The following is a 19,401-nucleotide window of genomic DNA, read 5'->3' on the forward strand; positions in this document are numbered from 1 at the left end:
ATTTTGAATACATAATTGAGTCTTCTCAAAATGTTTTGTCCAAGATATTCAATGCTTTTACCCAGCCTGTGTAAGACATCCCTTGATGCACAGGAATGCCCTTTGTTTCTCTCCATAAGACCAACAAAATAACAACAGTACTTTTTTTTATGAAGTGGTGAAAAAAGGCGTCTACCTTTCTCAATGAAGCCTTACTAATTGTACAGTTTTAACATATCTGCTCTGACCTAAATTCTACATTGTAGTTACATACCCTAAAAATTAATATTCCAATTGTTAATCCTTTGATTGTCTAAAGGAGGAAAATAATTTACAGCAAAATAAGAATGGTATGGCTTCAGTTTGGAATTATCCCTCTTGTAAAAATGTCATTTAATAAAAAACAAATATACAATCCTCACGTTTTAATTTCTCATTGTTGAATACCTGTCCAACACTGAGTTTAGAAAATATTATTTGTATTCAAATTATTAGATTAAAAATCAAAGTTAAATAATTTGTCCCAAAAGGAGATTCTTACACTCTTTTATGTACTAAAAAAAGGGAAATAAGTAATAGGAAAGGGTTTTCATAGTGTCCCAATAAATGGCAGTCTCCACAATGTCTTCTGAGGCTTTTGCTACTTTCATTGAATTCACAAACGGAGCTCTAATGCTAATTTTAGACAGAGTACTCCTTAAGGGGGAGTATTGGGTTAAGAATCATAAATGTGCTTTGCCCTTGATAAGATAAATACATTCAGTGGTCTGTGTTGAATTGATATGTATATTTTCTTTTTGGTTTTGTTAGTGTTCGCACCCCTTAATATAAAAACTCCTATTTCTCATATCATTGATTGCATTCAAGGTAGCTTTTCAAGTTGTAGACTACTTTATAGGCCTCCCGATTTTTTGCTGACAGAAACCTTCAATATGTACAGTATATTTTTGATTATGCAGATTTGATACAATAGAAATACATACATTTGGTTCAGTTCTGAGAGGCTTGCTTGTGGAAACCTCAGAGCCTGCCCCTGTCCAGTATTACTACTGAATACCAATGCCAAATGAACAAGGGACTAGCATAACCATTTCCACAGAAAGGACAACAACAGAGAAATATCTATCAAACTAGATTTTTTTCACTTCATGTGTTAAGATTGCCAGCAGCTATATCTCCCTGCAGCTCACAACTGGCAGCCCACTGAAGCTAAGCAGATGTGAGCCTGGCCAGTACCTGGATGGGAAAGTTAAGATTGCTGCTGGAAGAGGTGTTAGTAGGACCATATGGGGCGCTCAACCTGCTGTCTGTGTGGGTTCTAATGCCCCAGTATAGTGACAGGGACACCATACTTTAAAAATGGTGTAAAACCAAGGTCCTTGCTCTCTGGTTCTTAAAAGGAGTATGAGTGTTGCCCGTGTCCTGGCCAAATTTCACCCTGGTCTTTACCAATCACGGCCTCCTAATAATCCCCATCTATGAATTGGCTTAATCTCTGTTCTCCTCCCCACTGCAAGCTGGTGTGTGGTGAGCATACTGTGTGCACTGTGGCTGCTGTCACATCATCCAGGTGATGGCTACACACTGCTGGTGGAAAGGGTTGCACATATATAATGCTTGAGGTGTTTCAGGGAATTGCACATGGAGTTAGGTTTCTTTCTTCACCTTGGAATTTAGAAAACAAACGTGGTCATGGAATACGTAATAGTAAAAAATACAGAATGATTTTAGCAAGGAAGCTCCAGGCTCGAAACGATTGACTGATTTCAAAATAATTTGTGCTATCTTGAAGTCCTCATCCTATAACAAGCTGAAGTATTTTCTCTAGGCAAGACCTGATATAATTAAGATGTTGTGGTAGATGACAATAATCCCTTATCTGAAAGACATCTGACCAGAAAGAAAAACCTGTCAGTGTGAAGCACATGGCATCATTAATTCTCCCATAGATAAAACAAATCTTGAGTAGTTCTGACAACTCACATCTTCTTACCAAGATTCCCTGACAACAAGCTTTCATTTTATGGTGAATCGTAGATTGTGAAAAGAAAGGTGTTAATGCTCTTCAAGTCAGTGGTGACTCAAGCTAGAAACTACTTCAGTCTGCCTCTCCTGGGTATGTCTCAAGGGCTTGCATGCCTCAGATGTTAGGAAGGCCATACAAGTATATAACAGATGCACTCTGATAATGAGTGTGGTGTACATATCTTTTGCAGTATTTTCCCTTAATTTGTCTGTGTTTAATATTTCTTTTTATTTTGCCAGATACAGTAATTTTGTCATTTTGTTATTTTTCATAGCGGTTGCTCAGCTTTTCCTTAGATTGAGGCATCTCCTGCCTTGCCCCTGGTACATCACACTTTGTACGCAGTCACTAAATCACCTATTTCTGAAAAAATAGGTCCATCTCATTTGTATGAAAGAGTCACAGTCCTTAAATATAGTAAGTTCCTTAATTTAACAAACTTTTTAATCAGTACTCCTCATAGTGTTCTCAGTTTTCAAGAATAAAATATTTTGTGTTACAGTATCTTTAAAATTTCCTGGACCTGGGGTCTTAAGAATTAGAGTTGAAGACCCTTGTGGTCTAAGACATAGCTGAAACATCAATATCTTACAACAAACACTGCTTGGTGAAAACACTTTTGCATATTTTTTTCCACATATAGGAGAGGAGCTCACAGAAGTTTGTTTTACTCCAGTAGTACTCCTAGTCAGTCAATATCTCTGAGCTGAATCAGGACACCAGTTCGTGAACATTATTTGGAGGGCCTAATTTTTTAAGGTTTTTTCTCACCTCTGGAGTCTACCAGCAGGTCCCAGAGCTTCCACCATGCTAGGGTTCAGCCATGGCTTTTCGTGGTCACCTTGGTGCTTGACCTTGATCTGCTCAGACTCAATGTCCAAGGCCTCAGCTGAGCTACAAGAGAAGTTAAAATCATTCCATGCCAGTTCACTCATGAGACATTCCCAAGTCACTTGCACCGATTGTTTGAGCCTCCCCTGTCTATCTGGCTGATGCTCTGCACAAATGATCCAAATTCAACAACGTCGAAACCTCTGTTAAGTGGCCTTAGACCCAATTATATGACTGACATGACTAAGTTCTGAAAGGGTTTTCTGATTATTGGGTTTTAAATTATATATTGTTTTCCAAAAATTGTGAGGATTACCCAAATCACTATCTTTTCATCCCAAAAATTATGCAGAATTTGTCATAGTGATGGCATCTTTCTAACTTCTGAATCGATTTTTCTGTAATTGTCCACCCCCGAAGAAAAAATGTGCATTACAATACAACTCCAATGCCTAAATAAACTGTTGATTAAAGTCCATGCTTAAAATACATGTGGTGCTGTGTCTTTCATTAAAAGCATTTGGTTTTCTTTTCTGTGATGTTGGCATGATACTGGAGTGACAGCCCATGTTGTTTCAGGGGTGAACAGCCTTGCCCAGTCACTGAGTGCCAACCAGCTGATCCCCAACACCCTCGTTCATCTGGACCTCTCGGGGAACATGCTTCGTGGAGACGACCTTGTGGCGAGTATTTCAGCCATTTGAACTGCAAAGTGCCGCTGTTCTCAACAACAGCAGTTTAATTTGTGTTAATGTTTCTATCAACAGCACAAATTGGCTGCACATGCTTCCTCAGCCTCAACTCAGTATTGATTTCCATGTTTTTTCTTACTTATTTCATCAAGCAATGTTAAATCAAGGTGATTGACATGGACTACATTTGTAGATACACCCTTTTGCCTCACTTTATGCTTTAGAATGTTTGAGCTGGCTACAATGTATAGTCATTTTATAACTGTTCCTCTAGAAAAAGAATTCAATGCCGGCTGTACCTGCAAAACTAATTATGGCCACCTGCAAGATCAATTTGAGCCCTCCTTTTCCTGGAGACTTCTGATGCTTTTGAAAATATGTAACAGCAAGAATGAGAACTATAAAACCCCTTTACAAAGCTATGCATTTTGGAGAAGCCATTCCTTATCTTTTCAACAACAGGCCATGTATTTAATCAAAACCAGAATCTTTTCATCTTGGCTGAATTATCCACTTAAATCAGTTTTTCAAACTTCAAAACGAAGGTATGAATTTATATCATGCACAAATGAGGTTTGATTTTAAAAAAAGTAACAATTGTTACAGGATTTTTGGGGTAAAACTCAGTAAAGGTATACTCGTGATCTGACAAATGGAGCTGACACCCACACACCTTCTAAGATGTAATAGCCAGGCTCATGACTCTCTGGTCATACTGACTCCATGCCACATTACATAGGCAAATATAAATCTGAATTTAGTATCACCATTAGAGACTGTGTTCTGATTAATGTCTGGTATGGAATGAAATAGATTGAAACTTTGGTTTTCAGTTTATCTGATTAATCCTGCACTCATGTTTTATTTTTCAGGTATCAGTATGATAATGATTTGCTTGTCAGATTGATGAAACATTGTTGCACTTGCATGTAGGACTCTAGTCTTCAATGAGGCTCTGCTGTTATTGCGTTAGAATAATGTAATGTGATTTGAAAATGATGTGATGGACTGGCATCCCGCTGGAGTGTGTCCTGCCTTGCACTCCTTGCTGGGAGAGGCTCTGGCTCCCCTACAGCCCTGTATTGAATAAAGAGGTTAGAAAATGGAAGGATGAATGGATGGATTCCAAAATAGGGGGAGGAATATACTGTATACCAGTGACTGCTGCAAAAATACATATAGTATACAGACTATATGGGGGCGGTGCGGTGGGTCTGTGGCTAAGGATTTGCGCCTGTGGCTGGAAGGTTGCTGGTTCAAATCCCGCGGCCGGCAGAGGAATCCTACTCCGTTGGGCCCGAGCAAGGCCCTTAACCCCAACTGCTCCAGGGGTACTGTATAAATGGCTGACCCTGCGCTCTGACCCCAAGCTTCTCTCCGTGTCTGTGTGTCTCATGGAGAGCAAGTTGGGGTATGTGAAAAGACAAATTCCTAATACAAGAAATTGTATATGGCTAATAAAGTGATCTTATTTCTCTTATACAGGAATATTAATATATCAAATAGGTTATCTGAATATTAATATATCAAATAGACTATCTGAACTTAATGAAAAATCTTTTCTGGAACTATTTATTAGAAATATTTCTGAAATGGAATTAGGCATGTTGGTGTGTCTTCATCAAGACAAATTTAGGCAATAATAAAGAGAATGCTTGGATAAATCATACTGTAGAAAGAAGACAATTTTAAGTGAGGACGTACATGCTGTCAAGATATAAATGAGGTATTACAAGTAAATATTTTTTTTAATTTCATTTGCCATTCTACAAAAAAGGTCAGTTGTATTAAGGGGGGTTTAAAGTGTCTCTAATAATTAGTGCTGCTTATTTTAGAAAGGGACTTCTGCCACAGTCCAAGGCTCCAGTGTGTCTGGGATCACTAGATGATAAAGCGAGTTTAATCTCTTGAGACAGCTGCAAGTGGTAGCTAGCTAGATAATAGACTAAAATATAAGAATGGATACAAGTGAGTGGAAGCCATTTGGCCTATCTAATTCGGTTTCTCAGTAGATACTTGATGCCAGGATCTGCTCGCACTATTTCTTGTAAGACGCAGTGGCATCAGCTTTAACGTGACTTGTTGCAGCGTTTACACACTATGATCGTCGGGCACGTCATAAGGTTTTTAAAATAGAAAATAGTATGCTTTATTTACAGCGAATTTACAGGCATTAAAAAAACACAACAAACAAAGCAAACACCAAAACAAAAACCTTAGCTCCTTTCTGAGTTATTAACTTGTTGGAGTTCCTCTCTATTACAGCAGAGAAGCTAGACTGCTTATTGGCCTCAAACCTCAAAAAAGCCAATCTCGCATCTCCCCTGAAACTCTTTTAAAAAACGTCCTAATGTTCAAAACTCAGTTAAGTTTAGTGGGATCCTTAAGTCCACAGTCAGTCCTTCTCCTTCCAGTGAATGGTGGACAGAGAGGTTCTGCCCTTTGCTCTTTAGGTGGCAGACATTAACTGACATGGGAAGCCTCTGCATCCTGCAACAGCCACCTGACCAATTGTCTTCCTGCATTTGGTCAGGTGACAGAGAGCATCAGCTCATTCCCCCAGAGGTTTCTGGGGAATGTGGTCCTGACAGTTCTGTGCTCCCACAATACCTTTCTGTTCAGTTTTAATAGGCTTTGCCATAAATTGTTGTATTTCATATTCCACATATTCTTCACAGCTTTTAGTATGGTTAATTTATTTTAGCCTCTCTTTTGTAAATCCACTAGATACTAGATTCTGGTGTATTTTGATGCAGTTTGTTGATGAACATAATTTAATATTATGTTAATTAATTAACGACAGACTACTGTTCTTTTACATTTTCTCCATTCATTGGAATTCATTTCACACCTCTCTGCACCCATTCTGACTTCACACCTCTTGATTGGCCTCTCTTTCTGTCCCCTGCTCCCGCCTCTCACTCCTCCTCCCTCCCAACCTTTGTTCTCCCGCTACTTTACCTTTGCTACTGCCCTGTCTCTCTCACACCTGAAGAAGGCTCCACGGCCGAAACGTTGTTCTCTTTCTTCTTTTTTTCAGCATGGAATATACCCATTACTTGTTCCTTTGCAGCCTACGCATGCTGACGCAGCTACCCACCTGAACTATAATTTAATATTGTTTGTTCAATTGGTTACATTTTCAATAATTATCAGGGTAGACATCAGTACTTTGTAACTATCTGATTTGTGTGAAAATGAATGTTTGGGATTTTAATTGTTCAGGTTTTGAAAATCATTGGGGTGTTGAGATTTTTTTTTTCCAGTTTTACCTTGACTCCAGTAATTGTAGTCAAGCACTTTAATCTGTATTGATGTCTCAGGGGAATGAGAGAGAGGTGAAAGGACATGAATTGCTTTATTCTTCTACACAGGGCAGAGGCTCTGATCCAAGTTTTATCATTCCAAGAGGTATTGAGGAAGTCAACCCAAGGGATTAAATCAAGCACAACACTGAATGGAAAAAAAACAGAATCCCAAATGGAATTTAACAGTAGATCTTTCCTTAAAGTAGTGGCTGGAGCACTGAAATAAGCTAGACGGTTGTTGTTTGTTTCCCTTGTTGTGTTCAAAAGCTCAAATACTTTATTATACTCCAAGGAATTAAAGACAAGGACAGGAAGCATGCCCTGCAGCATCAAAAGGCTTTTAATAGTTTTTGACTATGCTTTTGACACATGAGAGTTACTAATTGTTTACTAAGGTCCTATTTCTCTTAAAATGACAGTGCCTTTTTTGCATCCCACAGAATCTGTACAGTTTCCTGGGCCAACCCAACAACCTCTCTACCCTGGATTTGTCCAATTCAGACTGTCCGCTTGACATGGTTAGTGAAATTCAAAAACTGTTCTGTTCTTTGTGTCTCTGATGAAAAGTATATTGATTCAAATAAAATAAATCAGTACAGAGAAACTGGAAAGAATATAAAAAAACAGAAAAGAAAATATTGTAACAAGACACAAAAGTATGGTGAGAGAGAAATGTGATTAATTTGATTTGGAATGCATGAAAAATGCACGCACTCCTGAGAATTACAAGAAACTTAAGAAGAAAATTTGAGATTTTTTTCAGGTTACTTATCAACAACATGAATATAGGCACTGTATTTTTCCCCAGGTGTGTGCTGCTCTTCTTCGAGGCTGTCTGGAACACCTAACTGTTTTGAACATGTCAAAGAGTGTCTTCTCTCATAGGTGAGCTTTACAATTGCATACTTGGTAGATAATAGTTAAACATTTTAATCAGTAACTGATAGCTTTGACAAAACGAGCATTCACAATACAAAAACTTGTTCTTCATTTCTGTATACTGTCAGTAGAACACAGTGGAACACAATGATTAAACATCTACGGAAATAAATATTGCCATGTAATGAAAACTGATGATTTCTCTGTCATTTCACAGTCCTGGTGTCTTTTTTTTTCCTGTTATCCTTAAAAGGATTAGTTAAATTAGAAAAAAACATCTGAGCTGTTGTTGATAAGGTTCAAAGAGGCTGCCGGCTCTCTTTAGTAACAAATCAGGTTAAGACTTGGAACAAAAATTCACTTTCACTAGGCATTGCCAAACTACAAACAGAGCACAGTGCATGGTGGTTAAGTTTTCCTTATCAGGGAAATAAGAGTGAATTAAAAAAATTCCACTTATATACTTGTGTGTATATTAAGAGAGCGATTCTGTCTAATGTGGCAATGCTTTCTTCTGTATTGTAGAGTAAGCAAGCCTCGTGTTTCATCTGCCTCATTTAATTAAATTAATTTTCCATGCGCACTTCATCTAAGGGCTGGAATTTCTGTAGTGTATACAGTTTGTACCTACAGTCTAAAGACATTTGAACTCTCTTGTTTAGTTTTTTGTTTTGTTTAGTTTTTTGGAAAAACTAAACTTTTACACAAGTTTTTCACGTGTATGTTTACTGGTGAAAAATCTGTAGTACAGTCTGGTAACACATCACTAAGCAAGCACTAAGTTGATCAGAGCCGAAACAATCTATTCTGAGGGAAATCATTTTGCAGCAGTAAATGGTATGATTGTAACTGTGTTGTAGTTATAAATGGTTAAATTGATTTAGGACAGGAACAACAACACCCACCTGAAGGTCAATCGATTGCCTCCAGTCCAATGAGTCCCACCACTTTTCTTCTAGCTATATTGTACATACTGTTTTTTATCTACTACATGTATTTTTTAGTTTAATATAAGCTTTTTTATAAATGTGAGCTTATTTAAAACCAATATTTTCCTTAACTTGTTAACTTAAGGGTAGTGTTTTAAGTCATTGTACCTGAGTGAAGACAGAGAGCAGCTATCAGGATATAGAAAGTACTGTTAATAGGGTAACTGATGTGTGGAGGCTCGTGTATGGCTCCTGGACTAAAATTTTATAACTAAAAGTTTAAGTAAATACATTTGATATCTTATCTGTGGCAGGGACCCCACTCCAAAACAGATTAAATGATTAATCTCCCACTGTAGTGAAACCTTACACATACTTAGGTGACAGGATAAACCTTTCCCATTTAATTACCACCCAACAGACCTCATGGCTATATAGTACACATTTAAGCAGAATGCAGTACAGCACATTTGCTGTATCTCTGTTGAAACAGGACCTTGCACTGAATTTCATGAATTCTTTGTCAGTCCTTTGTTTCTACTTAATAATTAATGAATGGAGCTTTAGATGCCAGCGGCTGTTCTGGTAGATTGATTTTTACATTCTTTGTTCTTTTATTTTTGTACCCCTGTTATGGGATTTAAATAACTTATTAAACATGTATTACATTATTCTAATGTGCTGTTTCATCAAGGTTAGAGCTGTTTATATTTCATTTACCATAGTTTATACTTAATTCTCTAATATTCTTCAGTATATTAAATTATTTTATGAATAATAGGTTTTGGGGTGCTTTTCATCCTTTTATATTATTATAGGGGTGCAAGTCTAAATATTTTTTTTATTCAGATATCGTAAATCCTGACATTTTTAACATGCATATTTTTTTACTGTAATGAATAACGTTTGTGAATTTAACCCAACATATATTATAAAACAGATATTTTTTGCAAAAAAACTGGGATTTGCCGACTTTACAAAATATTCAGATAGTATCTTAAATGCTTTAGTTTATAGTGTTCTTGTCCATAACGGCTCTCTTAAACATAAAGATGTTTACGGTTTTAGACTCAGTTTTTATAATCAAAAGCATCTTGATAAGCTTTGTAAAAGTGATTTAGTTCCATAAATGTGTTCTTTAATTTAAACTGCAGTGAGCAGTGGCATAAGAGGGTATAGGAGGGGTGGTTAATCAAAACACAGACAGCTGTGGGAGGGGCAGAATATAATTCAGATTGTAAAAAGGACTATTGAGTGTGGATAACCTGACAAAATACCTGTAGCCTAGAATTTGATCATGCAACAGTTAAGCTGGATTTTATTCATTTATAATTCAGCACATACTATATTTATTGTTCATCATCCTTATTTACCTGAAGAAGTGCATTACAGGAATAACAATGTCCATAGTTATTTTGAAACAACACATTATTACTGTGCTGTTAAATTTTGGCAAGCCTGCAGAGTGTTTCCAATTGTAACTGCAGAGTAAGGCAAAACACAAAATTTGTATTATCTACATTGTGTCACTTTGTATTTTTAAATTAAGATAGATTCGTCATAATTCCTGTTGTTTAATGTAAGAACTACAGTATAAACATCAATCACATGTCCACAGTATAAACATTGCACCACATTTGTCAGCTCCAGAGGGGATGAAAAGAACATTTACCTTAACTGATTTTCTTTTTTAGGAAAGGAAAAGACATTTCTCCTTCTTTTAAGCATTTCTTTAGTAGCTGCTTGGCTCTGACCAGCATTAATGTATCTGGAACCAAGCTTCCTCCTGAAGCACTGAAGTAAGTTTTTTTTATATCCTTTGCTACTCCTTTTCTTTTTTTAAACTTGTCTTATTTGATGGAAATACAGTATTTTATGTCAGACGGTTTCTAAAATAAGGTTTTTAAATTTACTGTGGATTCTTCTAGGGGTGTTTTTCTCAATGATGAGGTCAGGTTTGAAAGAAAATGTTTGCTTTCGTTCTTTCTATTGTTGCATTATAAAAAATCACCATTGAAAAAATTGCATTCTTAGCAAAAGGTAGGTGTGAGGTTAAAAAGTAACTTTCTTTAAAATACATTCAAACAAACAAGGCAATTGATTTTTGTTTTACCCAGAGCACTTTTGCTTGGCCTGGCAAGCAATCCCAACCTAAAGGAAGTATCACTGGATCTTAGCTGCTGTGAGGTAAGAATAATTACATCATTGTCTAGACTATGCCTTTTGCTAAATGCCCTTTCAGTTTTGAGTTTTGAAATGAAATTCTGCAGCCCGTAGAATAATGTTTTCCTGCTGTTTTCCCTAATATCCAGTTCACAAGCCTAACGCCCAAAGGGAAAGACAATTTTTGCAAACAAAACCTGAACTACTTTCCAGGTCCAGGAATGTTCCTAACATACTGTTCATATTCCCTCTGTCTTTATGGGGTACCTGTTTTTGCTGTTTTTGTACAAGAAAACTAAAGGGTGGTTAGACTTATAACCACATCCCTCAATGGAGAAGGCCAGTCTGCAGTTCACAGTGAGGCAACTGGTCATGGCCAAAAGCCAATCCAGGCCCATCAAGTGCTTGTTGTTTTTTGCAATGTGTATTGGTGGGGATAATCTGGACACTAAAAGCACAAATGCTGCAATCCTTTAAATGCAAAGCAGTTTGTGTGGGAGAAAAAAAGACATATGTAAAGGAGGAATGAAAAGCTAGCATTAATATTATTATTAATAATCATCATCATCCTTACACTTATACAGTATATTGCTTTTCTCGACACTTTACTCAAAGCACTTTACAGGTAATGGGGACTCCCTACCATCATCACTGATGTGTCGTAGACAAAGTGCACCAGTACACTCACCACAAATCATCTAGTCATAGATGGGGATTATTAGAAGGCCATGATTCATAAAGGCCAGAGGAAATTCAACCAGGACACTGAGGTTAACACCTCCACTAAAAGAGTTTTAATAAACATGGATAGTCAGGACCTCAGTTTTACATCTTATCTGAAAGACAGCACCTTTTTACAGTATAGTGTCCCCCACGCAATTCTGGGGCATTAGGACTGACACAGACAGCAGGGTGAGCGCCCCCTACTGGTCCCTCAACACCTCTTCCAGCAGCAACCTTAGCTTTTCTAGGAGGTCTCCCATCCAGGTACTGGTCAGACTCACACCTGATGAGCTTCAGTAAATTGTCAGTTGTGAGTTGCAGGGTGATAAAGCTAGTGGATAAACTGCTAGTGGATATAATCTGCCTGTAATCTATCTGAACTATGAAAATAATGTCTAAAGCAGCACTAAATCAGGTGTCTTTCTGAAAAGACTTGTAGGCTCAGAGTCAAATGCTGTTATCTTTAAATTGTGTAATGCTTCATGTGGTATGAAAGGAAAATTTAGTTTACTTTGCTCAGAATTTTACATAATCTCTGTATGTCTAGGCTGTGATTTTGAGTTGGGGATTAAATGAAACTGTTGACAGATACTGCTTGAATACTTTTGTCTGGCCAAATTAATTAGATATCTTGGTAAACTGATATTCTATTAAAGACACTAGCACAGTTGATAGTGGATGATCCCCTGTAGGTTATTATTGTGTGCAATTCCTCATTCAGTGGTAGTGATCTTTTTATTTTAATGTTTTAGGTACATACATTTGTTATTGCTTCATGCTTCTGAACTTTAATGTGTTTTTAATTCCTCATTTGTCTCTGATATGCACTGGTGCCATTTTCTTTCCTATTGCTTTCCTAAGCTTGGCCACTGTGTAAGTATTGGGGTGACTTCACTCACTACATTTATAACTTTCTAACAATGAATCCATAGATACACACAAATCCGCAAACCTTTGTATTTCACTGATGTTAGAATTATACTTAAATGTCTCACATTATTTTTTAGACATTTATAACCTTTCATATGATGGTCCTAAATATAGGCATACAGTATCTTATGTATAGGAAACTCCGAGCAGATTTTATGGTAAACGTATTCTTTTAAGTCATTCTAGTTTAATGTCTATAAAGAAATTGTCAGTAACTAAAAGGAAATATTATTTACTCTCAACATGACTAGTTCAAATTGGGAAATGTATGCAACATATCTAAATCTAAAGACATTAGGAACTGTTGTTCGATCAGGACTGTTGCATTAGAGCTAAATGCCTTTTCTTGGAATTATATTCAGTACTGCCAGGATTGCTTTCTTTTTGGGCAAGCAGCCTGGGTAACACTTTACATAATATTTTTACTTAAATATTCATTTATTTTGTAATATAGAGTGATTTGCATATAAGCTATGGATTTGGTTTGCTCATATTTGACATTTTAAATAACATGTTCTGTCTTGTTCATAACAAGAACTTTAGTTTAAGCAAACTTTAGTAAAGTCACATTTTATAAATAATTTGTGTCTGTACTTACAGTATATAACTTTATACAAGCAGTATATGAGATATTTCATTGAACGGGATTTTAGTAGTCCTCATTTATAGCTGTTTACATTTCCTCAGCATTACCAGTAGTTCCTCATGACTTACTGTGAGGAAAGGTGATGGTGGGACATGTACTGGCAGTACTGTTCTAAACAACATAGAGACACTAATTACCCCATCACTGAACACCTCCTGTGACTGACTGGAACATTTTTAAAATTATTTCCTTTTCTTGTTATAATTAGTAATTGGCAACTTAAGCAAACACATTTGTTTGAGTTGTGCATACAAAACACTGGACACTGCAAGTAAAAACGTTAATTCAAATGTATATACAAAATATTATTTTAATGCTATTTAAAAAGAAAGCCAAATGGGGAAGATGTATTTTATACCCATGTTTATTCACAAACCTGTATCAGCACTTTTATCACCACATTTCAGAAGAATAAGTATCTTAGAATGTGATATTTTTCCTGTTTCAATTCTCTGCATCTAATAGCTGCTCTTAAGAGTTCTGTCATCTTTCTTCACTAGTGCCCATTCTGACTGTATTAGAATTTAATTTGCTGATGAATTTGTACAAATGTTTTGGCATTTTATTGTACCTTTCATATGGTCTGTATTTTGGGTAGCCCTTATACAGTATAGGTGGTTTTTCAGTGGTTCTGCGGTTGGAGAAAAAAAAAAATTCTAGTAATGTTATTAACAAAATAATATTTTCCCCCTTAATTTACCAAAAAAAGCAAATTATATCTAAATACCCTAAATTTACCTCTTAACCTGTTTTTTGAATATCCTTTGATGTCAAAACATGTGAAACAAAAATTAGTAACCATGATTCTTTTCATGTTGTATAATTTTCTTATTTCAAGTTCTCTTCATTCTAATTCTAAATTCATTAATAATATCTCCTTATTTTGTTTACTTCAGTTACGGTCAGGGGGATCACAAATTTTGGAGGGCTGTATTGCAGAAATTCCCAATATTTCAAGTCTGGATATTTCAGATAATGGTGAGAAATTCATTTTTCAAACACTAATTTAGGCCACTGAAATTCTGTGATCTTCATGCAGAAAATATGCATTGTTTGCCATCTACTACAGCAGCATTTATGTTCCTTGGCCTTCACATAAAACCTATTTTTGTTCATATAATAATATTTATTTTGTCAAGGTTTGGATTCTGACCTATTAACACTTCTGGTATGGCTGGGCAAAAACAGATCAATAAGACATTTATCACTGGGGAAAAACTTCAACAACATCAAGTCAAAGTAAGTGTTTTCCCTCAAAAACAGGCAAGAAATTCAAAATGTATTTTTTTGTGCAGTCACATTATCCTTTTCATCCAGATGTTACACAGTTTGATAATTCCCAGCAGGACGATATGCAACACACGTGGCATTTATCAGGTAGCCTGCACATTTGGTTTGAGTCACAGCTAATGTCTAGAAGATCACAAGAAGGCCACAATCGTTGTCTGTACTTTTAGGAGCCTATGGAGAGATATTTGGAATGGGCCTTTTTACTCACACTGGCCACATCCAAATGAGCTACTTGTATAAATAGAAAAACTTGAGCAGAGTCAGTCTGTGCTCTGTATCACAAGACTCCAGACAGTACTTCTTAAAAAAACTGGCAGTTTGATGTGATCTTTGTTTGTTTTAATGTGTGTGATAATGTGGTCATAATTCTTGTGAACAAGTAATGTTATGACATGCATAATCATGTAAATGTATCAGTGTATAATATTGTACTTGCTGGGTGTTCAGCACCTACATTGCGGGATACGCTATTTCGTTTGTTATGGCAGCCAAGATGAGCTCAACTAAAGTTTAAACATTTCCTTTTTTTTTAAAAGAAATCTAGCACCTGTTCTAGACAATCTGGTACACATGATTCAAGATGAGGAATCGGTGAGTGTTTCACTCTACATCAAAACTTTTCTGAAGGTGTTTAATTTTTTTGCTGCTTGCTACCCTTTAAACACACCAAATTCCTTGATATTACAAAAAGATCATTAGAAGTGGATCTGGTTATGATCTTTCCTGAATGTGTACAGTAAATACTGTAGGGAAGGTGATGAAAGAACAATTAGGGAAATGTTCTAATACTTGCTAGACAGCCAGTCCAGCACATCTGTGATAGACAGTGGCTTGCAAAAGTATTCACTCATCCTGCGCAGTTTCCACATGTTACCATCTGTGCTTGCAATCCTGGCACTTTCAAAAAGGAATTAGACTGTATAGTTTGAATTTATTTGATTTAGCCCAAACTGGTAAAGCTAAAATACTGGTTAGGAAATTGACCCTGAAGGGAAGGCAATGGGGGGAAAAAACAAAAGTTCTGGAGGTGGCTTTGATAATGAGTGCAGACAGGGTGTTCTAGAGTGAGAGAGGCTGTCTGTGTCTGAGATGTTCGCTAACTGAGTGGGTTTTAGATTAAGTATTCGTGAGTTAGAGCGTGAGGATTAGAGTATAGGGTGTAGTAAAGGGGCCCTCACCCTGGAAATATGAGGTTTGGGGTGGCAAAAGAGTACTTGCCACTGCTTTGATTCCAAGGGTGTTGCAGAGAGCGAAAGTTATCGAAAGCAGGGGAAGGCTCACAAAGAGAGTAGCATCCTAGGTTGTTGCTTTGTTGACCCACTGGTAAGGTAAAGGTGGCGAATGAAGGATCTGACCAGACACGTACGAACAGGAGTCAGGGCTCTTCCACTGCTACTCCCTGAAAGGGAGCTAGGGAGAGTAAGAAACAGAGGTGTGAGAGCCCACAAATGAAGGGCTGTGATGTGCTGAACCCAAGAGGATCACTTTGGAGGAGGTCATGAAGGGATCGTGTGATGCATCATGAGTTTAGGGCCATGCATATTAAGATTCTGTTATGACACACCCAAGGAGGTGCCACAGTCTTAAGGAAATCATTCTCAATGTTCATTAATTTGCCAATTGAAAGAGCAATGAAGAGACATTATTCTGGAAATTTCTCAGATTGTACGCGGAATATAAGCATTTAGAGTTTACATGTTGGAAAGAACAGTCTGTCAAGTTATTTTTTTCCTATTTTTTTTATAATTCCATAATCAGTACTGGTTGAATTGGGAGCAAATCTAAGTCAGAAAGGAAAAAAAGAGTTTCATTTTATATAGAATAATGAATCAAAACTGCCCTCAAGTTTTGATTGAAGAACTATAAGAAGAATTCAGAGCAGCTGGCATTCATTTGGAACTGCAAATGTGGGGAAAACCTGCAACCTTCGTACAGAGTCCATTTATATACAGTACATACATGATCAAATACTGAAGGAGCACTTTACACTTCATTCACTTTACATTTACATTTCAATTCATTTTGATAGTCTTTATTAATTAGTTTCCCATTATGGGGCTTCAGTATAGTAGGATGCAGAGTTTCATATCTCAAATGAAACGTGTCTTATCATTTATGTAGCTGCAAGTTGGAGTTCCTTTGAGCTTTAAACCCATTTAAGCTCAACCTTCTGCTCTTCCCCTTTGACAGTTTTTCAATTCACAAAACACGTTTTAGATTAAGCTTCCGTTGTAAAAGAACTTGACAAATGGATGTTTACGGCATGGCAGTGATTAATAATAATTTACAAGAGGGATTTTACATTCTTAACTTATTCTTTTTAAAAGAACCGGCGAAGACCCCTGAGACAAACATATGGCCTTTAATATTGTATTCTTGAAATTGCTGGGCTGTAGCAGTTTTAAATTTGCCAAAGCTCGGCATGATGCACAGCTCTTTCTGGGTACTGACCTGACCTTTCAGCAAATTACATGCTGGGTCATGAGGACAAACCAGCTGAAGGGATGGGAGGAAGCTGATAGCTGGATTTATAGAGGAGCACTGTAATGAATTAGGCAATTTTAGAGAAGAAGCTTGCATTGAAAATCATTTCACTGGAGAAAAATGACACTTCAGCCTCCCAGAGATAGCAAAAATATATTTTAAAAAATCTTAGAAAACCATCCTTGTTTTTGTTTTGTTTAACGTTCTGTTAAAGTTTGCAATATCCTTGAAAAATCTCATTGACTTTAGGTTGTTTTTGTTATTATTTTGTTCTGAGAAGGAATTGAATGCATTTTATTTAAATCCCAGGAAATTATAGTACACTATAGAGCTCTTTTAAGCCAAAGGCTGTTCCTTTATTTCTATTTTTACAGTATGCCATCATTAAGTTTTACTTTATTTATGACTTGAATATCCAATAATGGATGGAATTCTATAATTTGTCCTGCACAGAACACTGTTACTGGTTCAATATCTCTGTAAAATACATTCTGAAAAAAAAAACTTCCCAATGGTAAATGAGAGGAATAAGAATGTTAGTTGAATGTTATGATATCCAACTCATCTTTCCCTTTTTCTTTCATTAAAATGGACTGAGATATTCCATTAGCTTTATAATTACATGTTTCCTGAGGCATGCCAAAAAGATTAATTAAAATGAGCTAATATAAACAGCAATAGCTATAAAATTAAATATTGATGTAATATGGTTTAGGTTTTTACTCTGCACTCTGAGTATTGTGTTTTTTTACTCTGGATTCCTTTTCATAGTATAATGTTATACAGCACATTGTTGTATTGTGAGGAAAACAGTGGTATCTAATTGAAAGCTTCTGTGCTATTTTTTTTCTGATTAACATATAAGCAGGGTTTTAGCATAGGGTCTCGTAAAAAGAAACTGAAGATAGAAAAAAAATCACCATGGAATGGCAACAATATTGTGTAGAGTCACATTCTGTTAAAATGATTTATCTGTATGGGGTTCTGTGTTTAATCAAGACTGATGGGCCCCAACCATGGTCATGTTAAAAAGGTGACGTCTGTAGTGAAGACTATGATTATTTCTCATCTGTTATAAGACACTGATTTTAATGCTTCTTATAACAGATGAGAAACCTGCCATGTTAGCCTAACATTTAAGTGATGGAAGTTTGTTTCTGAAGCAATGATCTGAGGCATATCATTATGGTAATATGTATTGTGCAAGAAAATTTTAGACTGACAATAAATTTTGTACAAAGGAAAAAGTATAAGATGTGGTGGACCTAACATTTTTTTAGAAAACAATTACTAGAATGGTTTAATTATAGACATAGTATATACTATTTTTGATCAGGTTTCTGTCCTTGTGGGACTGACATTCCAGTTAAAAGTAATTAAAAAAATACTTGTTTTCAGTGTATCTCAAAAGCAATGGCTATACAGTATATCAGATTTGTTCTGATTTGCTAATTTGATCAGTTCCTATTCTTACAGTATATTTAGGGTATTCTGTGTAATTAGATGTACAGATGGTCGATAAAATAATGTGAATACCAAGAAGCATGTGAATTTATTAACTAATATGGTGTTGGGCTACCCTTTGCCTTCAGTACAGCTTCAGTCCATCTTGGAATACTGTCCTTTGAGAGACAAATGAGATGGCAATCTATATCTGGAACTTCCCATAAAGGTTCAATGATGTTTAGATCTAGTGAGTGGGGAGACATGTTCTTAAAACCTCTGTTACAGTATATATGTTTCTAAATATGAAAATAAGTCACTGTCTTCTGACTTGGCACTTTTAACATTGATTCATTTCCAACAGCCTCTAACCTCCCTGTCCTTGGCCGATTCCAAACTTAAGACTGACCTGACAATTATCTTGAACGCCCTGGGCAGTAACACGTCTCTGACCCGAGTGGACATCAGTGGCAATGGGATGGGTGACATGGGTGCGAAGATGTTGGCCAAAGCTCTGCAGATCAACACAAAACTCAGGTAAGAAAAAAAAGTTTTTCATTTATATATTTTGTTTTGAGTCTTTGGGATTTAAATATAATGTGTCGGTTTTGACAGTATTTATGAGATTTGTATTATTTAAATGATTTGGAGAGAGGAAACTGCAATATCTAGTGCACCTGTCAGATGGTTTTTGAATTCTGGAAAGTAATAAAGTTCTGAATCCTTCCTTTCCAATTATAAGATGATGCATACATTTTCAATTCAATGCGTCATTAAAAATACATTGTGGTATATTTGTGGTTTAACATTCTTTTAGAAAGGGGTTCAGAATGCATGAGATTGATTGTTTGACACTGAGTTAATCTGTGTGTTAGAGTCTGTCATATGAAACCGCTAAAAACATTTTCTTTTTTAGCTGTATTCCATTAGAATGATTTTTTATTTTATTTTTGATTGCCTGCTGTTTTAAACAGGACAGTTATTTGGGACAAGAACAACATTAGCCCTCAAGGCTTACAGGACATAGCTGCAGCTCTAGAAAAGTAAGTCTGAGAATCATGTTTCATCTACGTTACCT

At 36.3% G+C, this 19,401-nt stretch overlaps 1 protein-coding gene across 10 annotated transcripts in view; it reads left to right on the top strand.

Moving 5' to 3' along the window:
• LOC102697957 (F-actin-uncapping protein LRRC16A) overlaps positions 1 to 19,401 on the top strand; it is a 113,057-nt gene that overhangs the window by 52,274 nt on the left and 41,382 nt on the right. For 7 of the 10 annotated variants that reach the window (XM_069194920.1, XM_069194919.1, XM_069194927.1 and 4 more), the window contains 11 exons: positions 3,416 to 3,519; positions 7,277 to 7,354; positions 7,645 to 7,721; positions 10,339 to 10,443; positions 10,762 to 10,831; positions 12,392 to 12,403; positions 14,003 to 14,084; positions 14,246 to 14,345; positions 14,933 to 14,987; positions 18,688 to 18,860; positions 19,298 to 19,366. In XM_069194920.1, the coding sequence (XP_069051021.1) occupies positions 3,416 to 3,519; positions 7,277 to 7,354; positions 7,645 to 7,721; positions 10,339 to 10,443; positions 10,762 to 10,831; positions 12,392 to 12,403; positions 14,003 to 14,084; positions 14,246 to 14,345; positions 14,933 to 14,987; positions 18,688 to 18,860; positions 19,298 to 19,366 (925 nt within the window). The remainder of the gene's footprint in view (positions 1 to 3,415; positions 3,520 to 7,276; positions 7,355 to 7,644; positions 7,722 to 10,338; positions 10,444 to 10,761; positions 10,832 to 12,391; positions 12,404 to 14,002; positions 14,085 to 14,245; positions 14,346 to 14,932; positions 14,988 to 18,687; positions 18,861 to 19,297; positions 19,367 to 19,401) is intronic. The other 3 variants (XM_069194922.1, XM_069194925.1, XM_069194926.1) reach the window with 1 other exon arrangement.

This window comes from Lepisosteus oculatus, chromosome 10, assembly GCF_040954835.1.
Source record: "Lepisosteus oculatus isolate fLepOcu1 chromosome 10, fLepOcu1.hap2, whole genome shotgun sequence".
In the NCBI taxonomy this organism is placed as follows: Eukaryota; Metazoa; Chordata; class Actinopteri; order Semionotiformes; family Lepisosteidae; genus Lepisosteus; species Lepisosteus oculatus.